Consider the following 17,772-nt stretch of genomic DNA (forward strand, 5'->3'; position numbering starts at 1 on the left):
CACACAATAAACATTTTCTCTTTTTTGTCCTCCCCTTGGAGACTTGGGTTTCTCTCTGTGATCAGCGTGGAGAGAAATCTCAGTACTGACACCATATGTAGGATAGCCGATCTTCATAGACCGAAGGCAGGAACCACACTGACTCCAGCCTTCTTCATGTAACTTCAACCTTTTAAGAACATAAGAAAATGCCATACTGGGTCAGACCAAGGGTCCATCAAGCCCAGCATCCTGTTTCCAACAGTGGCCAATCCAGGCCATAAGAACCTGGCAAGTACCCAAAAACTAAGTCTATTCCATGTTACCATTGCTAATGGCAGTGGCTATTCTCTAAGTGAACTTAATACCGGTAGCAGGTAATGGACTTCTCCAAGAACTTATCCAATCCTTTTTTAAACACAGCTATACTAACTGCACTAACCACATCCTCTGGCAACAAATTCCAGAGTTTGTGCGTTGAGTAAAAAAGAACTTTCTCCGATTAGTTTTAAATGTGCCCCATGCTTTTCACAGAATTTAGCAAAACAAACAAAGTAAACTGTCTACCTTCTAGCAGTGTACTGCCACAAAAGCTTACCAGAGAGGATTCAGAAGCTCCTTCTCCTGGAGATGTGGGGCGTCCTGTTCCTAATTAGGGCCCCGCCTCATATCCTGCCCACAAAGTACGGCCTGTGCTTGGGGGATGGTGAGCCAGCGCGCGCAAGTTATGCCTGCCTTGGGCAGGCGTAACTTCTGAAATAAAGGTAGGGGAGACGATTTAGTTAGGGCTGGGGGGTGGGTTAGATAGGGGAAGGGAGGGGAAGGTGGGGGGTGGCCGAAAAAAAGTTCCCTTCGAGGCCGCTTCAGTTTCGGAGCGGCCTTGGAGGGAATGGGGAAAGCCATCAGGGCTCCCCTCGGGCTTGGTGCGTGCAAGGTGCACATGTGTGCACCCCCTTGCGCGCGACTAGCCTGGATTTTATAACATGTACGCACATGTTATAAAATCGGGCATAAATTTGTTCGCGCCGGGTTGTGCGAACAAATCTACGCCCGCACGTAGATTTTAAGATCTGGCCCTAACTGCACAAGTACATGTATATTTTCACTGAAAATTGGGGCACACAAACAGCTTGAAAATTGCCCCTTACTGAACAGTGTATTCATACATTTATCTTTTTGCTTGAACAATTATGAAGTAATCTAATGCACACAATTATTTATAAGAAAAACAATATTATAAAAATTAACACATACTTATCTAAGACAGGCCCTAGGCTATGACAAGATATTGTCATAACTGTTAACACATTGAAGAGCCACATCTTCAATATGGTTAAAGCTGTTTCTGTGAGAGAAACAATTCACACTTTATAGTTTATCCTTTGAGTTTTAAAATTAACTTCAGTTTCTTGTCAAAATTTCAAAATATCAAGAAAATAAAGAACAAAACAGAAATGTCACGGTTTGTTTACTATGTTAGCAAGTGTCTGGAGTTCTGGACAGCTGGAAATTCTAATTAATTATCTGAAAAATAATTCTGAAAATAGTTTTAAGAACAGAAGTCATGCATTCACTGTCTTCTGATTCATACAACTCTTTACTATCAGATACCTAGCAGACATTGTTCTTCTTTTCCTGACACTTCAACAGTACATTTGACCTTACTGCCACCAGTTGAGATAATCTATCATTGGCAAAGTTTCTCATAACGTGGAAGTATGTACCGCCATGCACAATTTAAATCCCTTTCATGCAGAGCTACTGATTTTCCATACACTTCTAAGGCACTGCCAGCATTTTCAAAACTCAACAGCTGGCACTTCCTGACTGCTAATCATGTGCATGTGTGATCAGAGGCCAAGAACTACTGGCCTGTGAGTTTTGAAAATGCTTGTGGTGGTGGTGCAGATAACAGACATGCCCCTCCCCAACCCAGATCCTGGTTTCTCTGACACTCTCATTATTCTTTCCCCTCTTTCTTACCCAAATGTCCTGACCTCTGTCTTCCTGTCTGTCTTCCTTCCTGGCCAGCAGGAGTGATGTACTTCATCCCATGTAACCTCTACCGACTGCCTCAGAATTCCATCAGCCTCACAAATTTTTTGGACCACATAAGGCTCCTTAGGTCTTATATTTCAATAAAATGAGATTTAAGGAGGCGGGCACCATTCAAAGTTGCAAGACTGATGGAATCATTGTACAGTCAGAAAACGCTAAAAGAGGTAACGTACTTTGCTCCTACTAGCCAGGGAGATAGAAGGACCTTGAATTGGTGCCAAGGTATGGGAGACTATCTAGGTAGAGGTAAGAAAGAGGAAATTCAGAGTGGGATAGAGGTTAGAGAGAGGAGTACCTGTCATCAGGGAGGGAGGACCCAGTGGGAGGTGAGAGAGTACAGAGAGAAAGGAGGATGTTGGAGGGGGGAGTAAGGACAGGAGCAAGAAAGAGACTCTGGGGGGTAGGGTGGGTAGAGAAGAGCATGGAGGAGTTGATGTTGGAGGAGAGAGAGAAGCAAAGATGATGAGTGATGGTGAGACAGGAGCAAGAAAAATGAGATGGGTAGTAAGTGAGGAGGGAGGACGGACCTTGGATCCAATAGGGGGCCAGGAAGTGGAGGACCAGTTAAAATGTTGAGGGAGAGGTGAATGTATATGGAGAGAGGATGAGAGATGGAAGGATGGGGACAAAAGGATAGAGACAGGGATGGGTAGGATGTGGAAAAAGGGAGGGGCACAGAAAAGGAATGGATGGATGAGGGGCACATGAAGAAAAAGTATTGGAAGAAGGGATATAGATGAGAGGGTTAAAGAGAGGAAGAGGAGGGGTGAGAGTTTGGGTTAGGCATGGGCAGAAAAGCTGAAACATAGATAAGAGGGGGAGGGAGGAAAAAGCTGGAAAGAAATAGAGAATAACTAGACAGTAAGTGAAAGGGATGGATTTATTAAGGGGAGATGGGAAGACTGAGAACTGGGATGGAGAATGGCAAATGGAAAGTGAAATATGGAAGGAGGAAAAGGGGACATAACTGAGGAAGGGTAGAAAGGGATGCTGACAGATGACAAGGAAGCTGTAGGGCTGAAACTGGGAGTGAGAGAGTCAGATGGAGAAATGAGATTGGGAGAGAAAGATGAAAAATATATGAAACATATGAAGAGAAAGAGAAGAGAGAACAGTGACATAAAAGAAAGATAGGTTTCAATGAGAGAAATACAGAAGGCAAAATCATGGAAAAGGAAGCAGGAGATGACATACAAGATCAGAGGTGAGGTAGACAATGGTATGATGAGGAAAAGCAAAACAAAGTATTAACCAGGTTTTTTCTTAAATAAACAACTTAGGCAGTCTTACATGTAAAGGACATTTATTATCGAGAGGAGTAAAAGAAAAACTACAGAAGCCTTGTTTAAAAGCAAATCAAGTACAGAGAGTTCTGTAGGTACTGGGATCTAGTCTCTGCCTGCTGCCAGCAAAGTAGCAAGAAAAAGATGCCAGCCAGATGTTTCCCTGTGGAACACAGCTTTATACAGTTCTTATCTTTCTCATACCATTATTCCCTCCTTGTCCTTATATGTTATTACTTCCTCTTCTTTCTTTGTTCTTGCTTCTGGAGTCAGGCTCATCACAGTTCTTGATATCTGCGTGTTACTTAGCACAGGGGTCCCCAACCACCAGTCCGCGGACCGGGCCGTTGGGTTTTTTTTGCCGGTCCGCAGCGCCGCTCTCCCTGGCTGCCGTTCATTGGCTGCCGCTGCTGCAGGGAGGCGGGGCGAGGCTGGAGACCCGCCTCCTCCAACCCCAAAAGGGAGGAGGCATGACCCGAAAAGCCAATTAGCACGTCGCGGCTGAGCAATGAACTACTGCTGTGCTGTGTGCCGGATACACATAGCAAGAAGATGAGCAGGGCCGTGGTGGAGCTCACGTCACCACGGCCCGAAGAAAACAGTCGCGTCTAAATGTCCAGGTGCTCCTCCTCCTTCCTGCCCGCGCGGCCCCGGAAGAAAACATTTTATCTGAGCCGCATGGGCAGGAAGGAGGAGGAGCATCAACCGCGTGCAGAAGAGGAGCAGCACAGCCCAAGAAGACCAGGGCCGCTGCAGAGCCCATCCTGCAGTGGCCCATGAAGAGGAGGCCCAGAGGTGAGAGAGAGGCTGAGGGTTTGTAGAGTGTGTATGTGTGCATGTATGAGATGAGTTGAGAGACTGTGTGTGGGAGTGAAGACCTGAATGTTTGCAGATACAGCATATGAGAGCCTCTATGTGTGTGAGAGAGACAGCATATGACAGTGAGAGTCTGTGCTTGAGCAAGACAGCATGTGGAAGTGAGAGAAAGCCTGTATGTGTGAGAGTCAGACAGCATGTGCCAGTGAGAGACTGTGCTTGAGCAAGACAGCATGTGGGAGTGAGAGAGAGCCTGTGTGTGTGAGACTCAGCATGTGCCAGTGAGAGACTGTGTGTATGAATGATTGTATGAGAGAGAGCATGTGAGAGTGAGAGCCTGTGTGTGTGAGTGTGTGTGAGAGAGAGAAAGCATGTGAGAATGAGAACCTGACTGTGTTTGAGGGAAGAAGACAGATGGAGAGAAAAGAAATAGAAAAAAAGGCAATATAAAAGGAATTGGCAAAAAAATAAGAAAGAGAAGGTAGGGAAAAAAAGCCTGTGATTAGAAAACTAAGATCAGACAGCAGATGTAAAAAAAAAAAAAATACTTTTTACTGATTGGCACATGTAATCTTTGGGAATGTGCAAGAGTAGCACTTTCTCTATGCGGATCTGCATGGAGGAACTGGAAGCCCACGGGGCCTGCACAGAGGAGGCAGCAGAATGGGCTTCAGTGCCAGTAGCAGCAATCAGCACCTCCCCAACAGCCACGTGGCAGCAGTGACAGAGGCAGCAGAGGAATGAGAGAGGCTCTGAGGTTGTGAGGGAGCCAGTGAGAGAGAGAGCATGAGTGTGTATGAGAAAATCCAGGGGAGTAAGAGTGTGTGATATACAGCAAATCTCTGAAAGGTTCATTCATCATTCGTTGGAAAACTGTAGGCGCGTTACAGAGACCGAAGGGCATCACCAGGTATTCGTAATGCCCATCCTGGGTGTTAAAGGCGGTCTTCCAAATGTCGTCGGGACGGATCCATACCAAGTTATATGTACCACGTAAATCCAATTTAGTGAATATAGATGCTCCATGTAGGCGATCGAATAATTCCGGGTGTCAGCGGCAGAGGATATTTGTCCTTACGAGTGATGGCGTTCAGGCCACAATAGTCAATACACAGCCTGAGCGACCCATCCTTCTTGGTCACAAAAATAAATCCTACCCCGGCAGGAGAGGTAGAGGGCGGATGAATCCCTTCACAAGATTTTCTTTAATGTACTCTGTCATAGCCTTTGTTTCTGTGGGAGACAGAGGATAGGTGCGTCCTTGGGAAGGCGTGGTCCCAGGAAGGAGGTCTATGGGACAATCAAACCTCCGAAGAGGCGGGAGAAGGTCTGCTTTTCGCTTGGAAAATACATCTTCAAAATCCGCATACGGAGCGGGTATACCAGAAGAAGTGGCAGCCAGGGGAACCACGGATGGTTCCCCTGGCTGCCACCAGTTGCAACGAACCCCTGCGGAGAGTACCGTTGGAGCCAGGGAAGTCCCAGGGCTACCAGATGGATGGATTTCTCCAAAACCAACAGTTCAACTCCTTCTGTATGAAGGGCGTCATTGCGCAATTGAACTGGCTCAGTGGTGAGGAATATTCGACCAGGTAACTGTTCTCCATAAATAGAAGCTATACACAAGGAAGTCTCTAGAGGATGGGTTTTATACCCAGGAGTTGAACGAGATCCTTGAGAATGAAATTTCTTCCTGCTCCGAATTCACCAGAGCAAGAACTGGGAAGGACTGGAAATTCAAGATTAGGGTAACCGATACTGACAATTGAGGGGCCGGAGAAGTTGCGCCCAAGTTCAGGAACCCTACTGAACTTAGGCCGGGAAGTTTCCTGGACGGACAGAACAAGTCTGTAGATAGTGGCCACGTGCTCCGCAGTACAGACATAGACCAGTTTGTCTCCGCCTGAGGCGCTCTTCCGGTGTCAGCCGCCCACGGCCCAATTGCATGGGCTCTTCCATCTTGGCCACAATGGAGATCCTACTCAGAGCAGGGCTGGTGGTCGGTGGCGAATGGGATTGAACCCGAGAGGGCTTCTTGGGCATCCAACTCTCCCGGTGATCCTCTTGGAGATGATGATTGATTCGGCCTGTCAAGTCTATAAGGTCCTCGAGAGAGGAAAGGAACTCCCATGCAGCCAGCTCATCCTTCAGCTGTGAGGAAAGTCCATCCAGGTAGGTAGCTCATAGGCACTCTTCCTGCCAGGCGAGCTCGGAAGCCAAAGTCTGAAACTCAATGGTATAATTGAAAAGACTTCTTTGGCCGTGACAAAGATGTAACAAGCTGGTGCTTGCCATGGCATGCCATCCAGGATCTTCAAAGGTCCATCAAAACACAGCCACAAACTGAGATAACCCCCTTAGGAGTGAGTCCGATCATTCCCATAAGGGTGAAGCCCAAGCCAGCACCTTCCCTTCAAGACGAGACAGGATGAAGGTGACTTTGGTTAGCTGGTCCTGGAAGACGGAGGGTTACAGAGTGAATTGCATATAGCATTGGTTGATAAACCCTCTGCAGAGACTGGAGTCACCATTGAAACGTGGGGGCGCTGATAGGACCAGCAGTGCTTGAGGCATCGATGATGATGACTGTGGATGAGGAGGAGCCGGTGTAGGAACCGGGTTGCTGGTGAGGGCATCAAGCCGAGCATGAAGACGATCAATGGAGGAGGCCAGTGCCTCAAGAAACTGCTGCTGTTCTTGTACCTTGGATGCCAGGCCTGGAATGGCCTAGAGGGCATGCGGATCCACCGAGTCTATGGCCTTTGCAACCTGTTGCATCGGAAGTGGACCCTTGGGCTGAGGTGGGGTTGACGCAACCCGTAGGTAAGGACCTACAGGTCCCCACCGTTGGCAGGTGGAGTGGGCTGATACAGAGGCCACTGGAGCTTCACCTATACCAGCCCTCGTTCCCCGAAGGTTGAGCCTTTGGGTGCCGAGGTCGGAAGGACTTAGGTGGGCTTCTGTGTGTAGTCGAGGTAGGAGTTGGTTCAGCCTAGAGACAGCAGGTGAGAGATAGTACAGTCTTACTCTGGACAAGGTAGTGTCCGGAAAACTCGGGTGCCAATGGAATAGAGGCAGACGGGGCGCTTGAGCAAGAGAAGGCCGAAGCCTGAGTAAACCATGTCCAGGGAGTAAGCTGGAGAGGCGTCGAAGAACAGACTTGAATCAGGGCTGGCAGCAATCCGAAGGCAGTGGCAAGCAAGGCTGAAGTCTGGTCATGGAGATAGTCAAGCGAAGCGGAAGTCTGGGTCTGGAGATAGGCAATAGCATAGGAAAAGAGCTGATCTGGGTCTGGAGATGGGGAATAGCGTAATCAGGTGAAGCGGAGGTCTGGGTCTGGAGATGGGCAATAGAATAGTCAGGCGAAGCGGAGGTCTGGGTCTGGAGATAGGTAATAACGTGGTCAGGCGAAGCAAAGGTCCAGGCTTGGAGAGAGTCAAAGGCATGGTCAGGCGAAGCAGAGGTCTGGGTTTGAAGAGAGTCAGTTGCGTGGTCAGGCAAAGCAGAGGTCCGGGCTTGGAGAGAATCAATGGCGTGGTCAGGCGAAGCAGAGGTCCTGGCTTAGAGAGAGTCAATGGCATGGTCAGGCGAAGCAGAGGTCTGGGTTTGAAGAGAGTCAGTTGCGTGGTCAGGCAAAGCAGAGGTCCGTGCTTGGAGAGAATCAATGGCGTGGTCAGGCGAAGCAGAGGTCCTGGCTTAGAGAGAGTCAATGGCGTGGTCAGGCGAAGCAGAGGTCCGGGCTTGGAGAGAATCAATGGCGTGGTCAGGCGAAGCAGAGGTCCAGGCTTGGAGAGAGTCAATGGCGTGGTCAGACGAAGCAGAGTCAAGTCCGTGTAATCAAGTCAAAGAATGAAGCAAGGTAGGAACAAGGAGACAAGAACCAGAAACAACGAGGAACAGGAACACAGAGAAGAGACGAATCTCTAGGAGGCAATGAGTACTTGACCAGAGAGGAGACATGTTGCAAAGGCAATGCTAGGGAGTGGATCCTGCACTTAAATACTGTAGCTGAGTTGATGTCATCATCCAGGGCCGTGGCTAGGTTCCTGCCGCGGTCCCTACTTAAACATCAATGGTGCGCGCGAGCGCACCTAGGGAGGGGCAAGGCGCGAATAGCGACATCTGTCCGCGGGCCGTGCAGAGAGGCCTGACGAGCAGTGGTGGTTATACCAGGAACACCAGGAACTGCGGCAGGGCCGGAGGCACCGGGGAAGGCCCGAGGACGGAGCTGACGTCTCATCGCCGCCAACGAGAAGGAGCCAGGAGCTGGAATCAACGGAGAAAGGTGAGGGGGCCGTGCCTCGGGTCTGCCATGGATGGCACGTGTAACACAAGTACCGCTTTGCTCTGTATATAGAGCAAAGCAGTACTTGGCTTGCTAGTGAGTAGGCACCCTTAAAAACGGTCATTCCCCAAGACAAACAATACCGGACACTAGTTCATTGGCTTATATATTTATATCCCTGTTTGTATTTGATAATTTCTGTTTGAGAGGAATTTTCACCAGAAGCTTTCGTGTTTTTTGGGTGTTTGAGAGTGTTTTAAGCCATTATCAAGTTAATTTTAAAACTGTTGCATAATTGCAAAGTCTGGGGGTACTTGTTACTGCATGCAATAATTATCAAAGTGAAAGAGTGCGCATACTTTCAAAATGATCCCAGGAAAAGTATTTATTTATTTATTTAAAATCTTTTCTATACCATCGCAACAGTTTACATGTAGGTACATAAATTAATGTAGGTGAATGCGTACTATAGTACATTCTAACAGGTGCCACAAAAGTTTCTGTTACAGTATATCGTTAAAGACAATCAATTGTTTAGTGAAGTAGGTCATGACCAGATGTACCTGTAAGGTACTGTTCATGGGTAAAATTTGTATTCATAGTGTTTACAATTACGTTTATTGTGATTATAGAGTTCATAGACTATTATAATGCACATTCTTAGAATAGTGCTGTGTGCTGGTGCTCTTCTGCCTATTCTTGTATATTTTCTATTCTCCAGTCTTTTTATAAAATGCTTGTTTAAAAAGCCATGTTTTTAAACTTTTCTTAAAGGTTTTGAGATATCTTTGTAATCTGATCTCTAGAGGCAGTGGGCCTGATTTTAAAAAGCATTTACTAGAGTAAAAACCAAGTTTACTGGAGTAAATTCACTTTACTTGAGTAAGTGGATTTTTGAAAATTGCTACAATATATGCCATTGACTTGTCTATAGGATTTACTCACATAAGTGCACTTTACTTGAGTAAATGGCTTTTGAAAATTGCTACAATAGTAGCTACATTTACGCATGTAACTCCTTTTGAAAATTACCCCCACTGTGTTCCAAAGTGTGGGGCCTGCTAAAGATAAGGCCCTTTCTCTCACTTGGGTTAGTCTCGCTGTCTTTACTGAAGGAATGGTTAAGAATGTTTTATTTGCTGATCGAAGGTTTCTGTGTGGAACGTGAACTCGTAATGCTGTTTTTAGCCAGTCCGATTTTTCATCATGTATTAGTTTATGTATGGTACATAGGGCTTTGTATTTAATTCTGTGTTCAATAGGTAGCCAATGTAATTCCGCCAGGGTTTCAGTTATATGGTCCCTCCTCCTTTTTCCAGTTGGTATTCTAGCTGCTGTGTTTTTGAAGTATTTGAAGTGGCCTTAATGTTGTATTCGGGAGTCCTAGTAAAAGGGCATTACAGTAGTCCGTGCTGGAGAAAACTAGTGCCTGAAATACTGTTCTGAAATCAGCTAGTTTTAGTAGTGGTTTTAGTTTTCTGAGTACCATGAGTTTTGCATAGCCTTCTTTTACTTTTAGCGATCCAGTGATAGATGCTATTTTAGATTGATTTCAGGGTCCATTATTATTCCAAGGTTTCGTATTTTTTCAGCTAGTTCAATTTTCTGGTTGTCTTTGAGGATTATTGGAGTTTGGATGATTTCAATATTTTTCCATTCTAAGTGTAGAAATTCTGTTTTTTCAATATTAATCACAAGTTCCATTCGGTTTAGCAGTTGTTTTATAATGTCTAGGTACATGTTAGCTAGGTTTAACATTTTCTCTAATGTGTCCTCGATTGGTAGAATTAGTTGAATATCATCTGCATAAATGTAATGTATGATTCCTAGTCCTGCAAGCAGATGACATAAGGGCAGCATGTATATGTTAATGAGGGTTGCAGACAGGCTGATCCTTGCGGTACTCCTGTTTTGAGATTTACTTTTTCTGATAATACGTTGTTGATCTGAACTTGGAAGAACCTATTATTTAGATATGAACTGAACCAGTTTATTGTTTTGCTGTATAATCCGATTTCTTCTAGTCTTTTTAGTAGTATTTTATGGTTTACTGTGTCGAAGGCTGCTGATAAGTCTAGCATAATTAGAAAGTAATGTTTACCGCTACCGAAACCTCTTAGAATGTTAGCTGTTAGCGAGAGAAGTAATGTCTCAGTGTTGTAGTGCTTTCGAAATCCATGTTGAGATGGATACAGTATGTTATTATTATCTAGATGTTCAGCTAGCTGTTTCTGTACTGTTTTTTTCTATTAGTTTAGCTATTAAGGGAAGATTTGAAACTGGGTGGTAGTTGTTCAGGATTAGGGGGTCACTGTTTTTTTTTCTTTATGATTGGTTTTATAATTGCCCCTTTCAGTATATCTGGCATATTTCCTTCTTCTAGGGATAGGTGTATGATCTTAGCTAATGTAGGGGAGACTGTGTTAGCTGTTTTCTTGTTCAAATGTTGGTATTGAGTCGATTTTGTGTGGAGCCGGGTTTATGTTTTTTAACATGTATTCCACCTCTATCTTGGATATCTCAATAAATGACGACCATTGGTTAACTTCTCTTTTTTGCATTTTAATTTCTTGCTTGGTAGTGTTTGGAAGTTTGTTTCTTAAGTTAGTAATTTTGTCACTGAAAAATTGGGCGATTTCCTTACATTTTGATTCTGATAGATTTTGTGGTGATTCTTGTTTGTCATTGGTGAGATTTGATACTATTGAGAATAAGGTTCTTGGATTGTTAGCATACTTTTCTATTTTATTGCTGTAGTATTCTTTCTTAACATTAAGGATTAGTTGTTTGTAAAAAGCTAGATGTTTTCTGTAGTTAGTTAGGGTATCTGTTGTTTTGTGTTTTCTCCATCTTTTTTCCATTGATCTGAGAGTCCTTTTTGCATCTTTTACTTTTTCGTTATGCCAGGGATTATTTTGTATTGCTTCTTTTTTATGTATTGATCTGATGGGGTTTATTTCATCAGCTATTTTTTTGGTTGAGTCTAACCATGTTTCCGTAGCAGAACTGCAGTTGTCAATATTTGTTAATTTTTCCTCTAGTTTGTCTAGTTTTTCAATATTAAAAGGTGGTCGATAATTAAATTCTATGGGTTTATAATTTTGTTTGATTTGAGGTTTAAGGAATTTTACGTTGGAATGAATAAGGAAGTGGTCTGACCAGGGAATTTGCATGTAGTCAGTTTTACAGTGTTCTAAACATTGTGGTTGATGAAGGTGAGATCCAGTGAGTGTCCAGCTTTATGTGTTGATTTGTCTGTTATTAGTGAGAAACCTAATACTGTCATAGCATCTATTAGTGTCTGGCATGTGTTTGATAATGGGTGGACGTCCATGTGAAGATTAAAATCTCCTAACACTATGGTAGGTTTAGAGATGTTTAAGTGTGTTGTAGGGAACTTAATTAGTGGTGAGATATTTAATTCTAGGAGGCTTGGTGGGCAGTAGATAAGACATATTTGTATCCTCACACCAGAGGAGTGAACACATGCCGACCCACATACAGCTTCCATTCCCTACCCCCCAAGCAGGGAGATTGGTGAGCCATACGTCCTGAAGATAACAGGAGGCCCTCGGGCCATTGTAGAGCTCATCTTGCCACAGCCTGAAAACAAGAGTAGACCATAAAATGTGTGAGCTTATGTGAATGAATGAGAGCCTGTTTCTGTGTGCATGTATGTGTGTGTCTGTGAGATCCTATGTGTGTGCGTGTGTCTCTGTGTGAGAGCCTGTGTGGATGTGTGTATGAGAGGATGTGTGTGTATGAGAGGATGCCTGTGTGTGTATGAGACAGTGAGTATTTATAAGAGTGTATGTCTGCCTGTATATGTATATATGAGAGGGTGCCTGTGGGCATGTATGAGAGGGTACCAGTATGTGGGGGTAGAGAAGGGGTGAGAGAGAGAGGTTGTATGTGTGTGTGTGCCTGGATGAGATAGGAATCGTGTGTAAGAAATACTGAGGAAGCGTGTATGTGTGAGAGAGAAACAGAGGACATGTGTCTGTCTCCTTCTCACACACAGATACACACTCAAGCTCCCTCTGTCTCTCACCAAATGTAGGGTATGTGTGTAAGAGACAGAGGGAGCATATTTTGTGTGTGTGTGTGTACCCCCAGTTCACAACAATCTCAGGATGACAGTTATGGAGAGTGGGGATTTTTAAGATCCTTATTAGTTTTAATTTCTGGGTGTTATTTGATGTCTGCTGTTTTTAAATATTTTATCAATGTTTAAAAATTTGTACAGGAGCTTCTAATTATTGAATATTCTATTCATCAGCTGTTTTGAATTGTATATTTTATAGTATGGTTTTTAGGGATGTGAATCGTTTTTTGACGATTTAAAATATCGTCCGATATATTTTAAATCGTCAAAAATCGTTAGGGCCACGATACAATAACAATTCCCCCCATTTATCGTCAAAAAATCATAAATCGGGGGAAGGGGAGGGCGCGAAAACCGGCACACTAAAACACCCTAAAACCCACCCCCGACCCTTTAAATTAAATCCCCCACCCTCCCGAACCGCCCCAAAATGCCTTAAATTACCTGGGGGTCCAGCGGGGGTCCGGAACGGCCTCCTGAAATCGAATTGTGTTGTCTTCAGTCGGCGCCATTTTGCGCCGCCATTTTGCAAAATGGCGGTGCAAAATGGCGCCGGCCATACGCGTATGGCCGGCGCCATTTTCCGTACGGAAAAACGATTTGCGGCAGGAGATCGCTCCCGGACCCCCGCTGGACCCCCAGGGACTTTTGGCCAGCTTGGGGGGGCCTCCTGACCCCCACAAGACTTGCCAAAAGTCCAGCGGGGGTCCGGAACTACCTCCTGCAGTCGAATCGTGTTGGTCTATGGCTGGCGCCATTTTGCGCCGCCATTTTGCAAAATGGCGCCGGCTGAAGACAACACGATTCGATTTCAGGAGCCCGTTCTGGACCCCCGCTGGACCCCCAGGTAATTTAAGGCATTTTGGGGGGGTTCGGGAAGGTGGGGGATTTAATTTAAAGGGTCGGGGGTGGGTTTTAGGGTGTTTTAGTGTGCCGGCTCACGATTTTAACGATTTTCACGAAACTTTAAACACCCAAACGGCAACAATACGATTCCCTCCCCCTCCCAGATGAAATCGATCGTTAAGACAATCGAGGACACGATTCACATCTCTAATGGTTTTACTATTCTGATTGATTTGTATTTCTTGATTGTATTGTTTTGAGGAATAGTGATTTTCTGCTTTTCCATTGTTGCACTGCGTACAGAATGTGGCTTGTGGTTTTCCAGTTCAATTTATGTCAGCATGTGTGAGAGAGAGAGAGAAAGCGTGTGTGTGTGTGTGTGTGTGTGTGTGTGTTAGTATGTGAGAGAGACAGAGGAAGCGTGTGTGTGTGAGCGAGATGAAGGAAGCATGTCCGTGTGTAAGAGAGACAACACATGAAGTGTGTGTGTGAGAGAAGTACAAAGAAAAGTGTGTGTGTCTCTCACACACGGACATACACCCACTGTCTCTCGCCAAGCATGTATGTGTGTGTGTATATGAAAGAGGGAGCATATTGTGTGTGTGTATGCATGCCCCCAGTCTAAACAATCTTAAGATGACAGATATGGAGAGTGGGAGATTTTTAAAATCCTTATTAGTTTTAATTATTGGGTGTTATTTGATGTGTCTGCTGTTTTGAAATATTTTATCGATGTTTAGGAAATGTTACAATTATATATTGTGGGGGTGCCAAAGAAATATCCGCCCCAGGTGCCAAATACTCTAGGTACGCCTCTGCCGCATACATTTGCATGTGTTAAGTTGTGAAGGTGGGTATTCTGAGAAAATGTATGCATATGCTTTTGAAAAAGCAAAAGTGTGAGCATAAATGCAAACCCCTCCCCAACACGATCCCTGGGAACTCTTTTTCACAGTGCAGACAAAGTTACGCATGTAGTGGTATCTGTGCAGGACTTTACCAAAACATAGGGAAGGACATTTTCTAAAAGCCCTTTTCCATGGGTAAAGCACTGTTTTACCCTTGGAAACTACCTTGAATATTACCCTCTGTCCATTTGACTATTGCTATCCTATTTTAAAAATTAAATCTGAAAGCAATTTCAGGACTACAAAACCAAGAAAAAGTAGACATGCAAAGGGATCCCTCTCTGACCTCCCTCTTTATTTCCCTCTCAAGCTGCTTTTTCTGCAGGCCTATTTGTTTGCTGCTTTGTTGCTGCATCCCAAGTGGTCTGTTCTATAAGCTTCTTCTAGCTTTTCCCCTTCAGCTGTAATGGGTGATGAACAGCTTATTACAAATCTAGACAAGCCCAAAATAGTCAACCTGTTTTTTAACTAAACTACCAGAAAAATATAGTGTGATTGCCAAGTTTAGTCCATGCTAATACTTGCAAAGAAAGGTTAACAAACTAAGAAAAATATATAATGTGATACTATTTTATTGAAAATACTTAATGCATCTCTTGACTAGGTTTTGGGAGCTACACTCTCTTCATCAAATCAAACAGAATGAACAAAAAATGGCATGACCAGAAAATATAAGTGAAACATAGAAGGCATTCCAATGTTAGGGGAAGTCGGGGTGGAGTTAATAGGTGATCAGAAGGTGACAGGCAGTAGAATTTTATGGCTCATAATGAGTTAAGAAACCTAGGCTTTGTTGAATTTCTTCTTGTCATGCACAGAAATGTAGCCAAAGTCAACAACAGTTTCTCCCTCAAACTTCCTTTCTAACAATCTTACTTGCTTGGCCCTGGGTGATTTTGTTTTAGTCAGTCATGTAAAAAATGTATTAATAAAGCACTAAAACCTAGTGCTTTGTGGTGGTAGATAAAAGGATTTCCTTCCTATTTCAGGATTAGAGTATGCTACTTTTATATTGTAGCCCTTAGATAGAGATAAAAACACCTACAAGTATAAGGCTCCATACCCTGTGCCTATCTCCTCAGCCATCCACTCCTGGAGGTGAGAAAGGGGTTGTATCCCTATTGTAATATCTTGAGCCATCCAGTCCGCAAAGTGGAAGGTGCAGAATCCCTGTGGCAGTTTACCTGTAGCATAATTTTTAATCACTGAATATTTATTGAAGTATGTGCAATAACTAAAATTCTCTTTTTCATTTCTTATTTCTAGACTGGAATAATCACCGATGCCAGACTAAAGGACCTGACACCCCCAATGCCAGTAATTTTTATCCGTGCCATACCTGTGGATAAGCAAGACATTCGCAATGTGTACCCATGTCCTGTATACAAGACCCGCCAGAGAGGACCCACCTATGTCTGGACTTTCAACCTCAAAACTAAGGAGACCCCTTCTAAGTGGGTCTTGGCTGGAGTGGCACTGCTCTTACAGATCTAGTCACCACAACTTCCTATACAGTGTGTGCACTAGCTCAGCAATTTTAGGTAGGGATTTATAGAGATGCTTTCAGCTGTAAGTGAAACAGAAGAATGCTAATAGACACCAATTGTAAATTGGAATTCAGATTATTTAAATAGAAGGAAATATTTTATAGAATTTGTAATTTCATAATAAAATATTTTTATGCTAGACTCTGAAACATTTGATCTTGAGGATGGTGGTGTTCCCTTTGCAGAAGAAATTTCCAGGCCTGGGGCTGAGTTTACGTTTTGGTAAAAGAAAAATTTCAAGGATCAGTCTACCTAGAAACACTAGTACAGATACCTTCAAAAGGAGAGTCCATCTTATTTTATGCTTTTGGAAAACTTAGACTGGATTGCAGATGCTTTCCATGTCTTTCTTTGCAACAAAAATTAAATCATGCAGCGGTTACTTTGACCTCTGTGGTGAGTAAATTCATAAAATCACTGCTGCAATAGAATTAACGCAGTTTCTGGAATCCAATGAGTTACAAAATAGAAGCATGCCAGCATAAAAAGACTATATAGACCATCTAGTCTGCCCATCCAAGGCAACATGGTTTTGCCAAAGATAGATCTTATCAAATGATGATTGCTAGATATAATGTACTTAGATTTCAGTAAGGCTTATGTCATGCATACCAAAATCACAAAAGATGTGGAAACCAAGAGGTGGGAGGATGTAGAGAAGTTGAGGAATGGTCCATAATCCGGAGGCTAAGATTTAATGCTAAAAAATGATAGAAGGTAAGGTTTGTCTTTTTGCGGATGACACTAAGATCTGCAACAGAGTGGACACGTGGGAAGGAGTGGAGAGAATGAGACGGGATCTAAGGAAACTGGAAGAGTGGTCGAAGATATGGCAGCTGAGATTCAATGCCAAGAAGTGCAAAGTCATGCATATGGGGAGTGGAAATCCGAATGAACTGTATTCGATGGGGGGGGGGGGAAGGCTGATGTGCACGGAGCAGGAGAGGGACCTTGGGGTGATGGTGTCTAATGATCTGAAGTCGGCGAAACAATGCGACAAGGCGATAGCTAAAGCCAGAAGAATGCTGGGCTGCATAGAGAGAGGAATATCGAGTAAGAAAAGGGAAGTGATTATTCCCTTGTACAGGTCCTTGGTGAGGCCTCACCTGGAGTACTGTGTTCAGTTCTGGAGACCGTATCTTCAAAAAGACAAAGACAAGAAAGAGGCGGTACAGAGAAGGGCGACCAGGAAGGTGGAGGATCTTCATCGGATGACGTACGAGGAGAGATTGAAGAATCTAAATATGTACACCCTGGAGGAAAGGAGGAGCAGAGGTGATATGATACAGACTTTCAGATACTTGAAAGGTGTTAATGATCAAAAGACAACGACAAACCTTTTCCGTAGGAAAAAAATCAGCAGAACCAGGGGTCACGATTTGAAGCTCCAGGGAGGAAGATTCAGAACCAATGTCAGGAAGTATTTCTTCACGGAGAGCGTGGTGGATGCCTGGAATGCCCTTCCGGAGGATGTGGTGAAGACCAGAACTGTGAAGGACTTCAAAGGGGCGTGGGATAAACACTGTGGATCCATAAAGTCAAGAGGCTGCCAATGAAGAGTGGGTTACTCGCCAAAATGATGGCTACTGCCTGGAGTCAATACCCTTATTAAATAAATAAACGTACACATACTTACTGTGACTCCAACATCACTCTAAGCTTCAACAGCAAGAGGAAATGTGGAAAAAAGGATTCGCACTCACAAAGAGGGGAGTAGCTGGCTTGTTACGGTGGTTACTACCCCAAATCAAATAAGCCTGATACTTCAGCATAAGCCTGATACTTCAGCATAGTTCTCTGATTCAACGGCAGGGGAGAAGAAAAACTGATACTTCACACATCCAGCAGAGCTCTCTGCTTCAACTGCAGGGGAGAAGAAAAGAGGGTTCGCACTCACAAAGCGGGGAGTAGCTGGCTTGTTACGGCGGTTACTACCCCAAACCAA

At 44.2% G+C, this 17,772-nt stretch overlaps 1 protein-coding gene across 1 annotated transcript in view; it reads left to right on the forward strand.

The window, feature by feature from the left end:
- DNAH9 (dynein axonemal heavy chain 9) overlaps positions 1 to 15,968 on the forward strand; it is a 1,128,006-nt gene extending 1,112,038 nt beyond the window's left edge. The window contains exon 69 of the mRNA XM_029600235.1: positions 15,547 to 15,968. Within this exon, the coding sequence (XP_029456095.1) occupies positions 15,547 to 15,774 (228 nt within the window). The 3' untranslated portion in view covers positions 15,775 to 15,968. The remainder of the gene's footprint in view (positions 1 to 15,546) is intronic.
- The last annotated feature ends 1,804 nt before the right edge of the window (positions 15,969 to 17,772 follow it).

This window comes from Rhinatrema bivittatum, chromosome 4 (genome assembly GCF_901001135.1).
Source record: "Rhinatrema bivittatum chromosome 4, aRhiBiv1.1, whole genome shotgun sequence".
NCBI classification, from domain to species: domain Eukaryota; kingdom Metazoa; phylum Chordata; class Amphibia; order Gymnophiona; family Rhinatrematidae; genus Rhinatrema; species Rhinatrema bivittatum.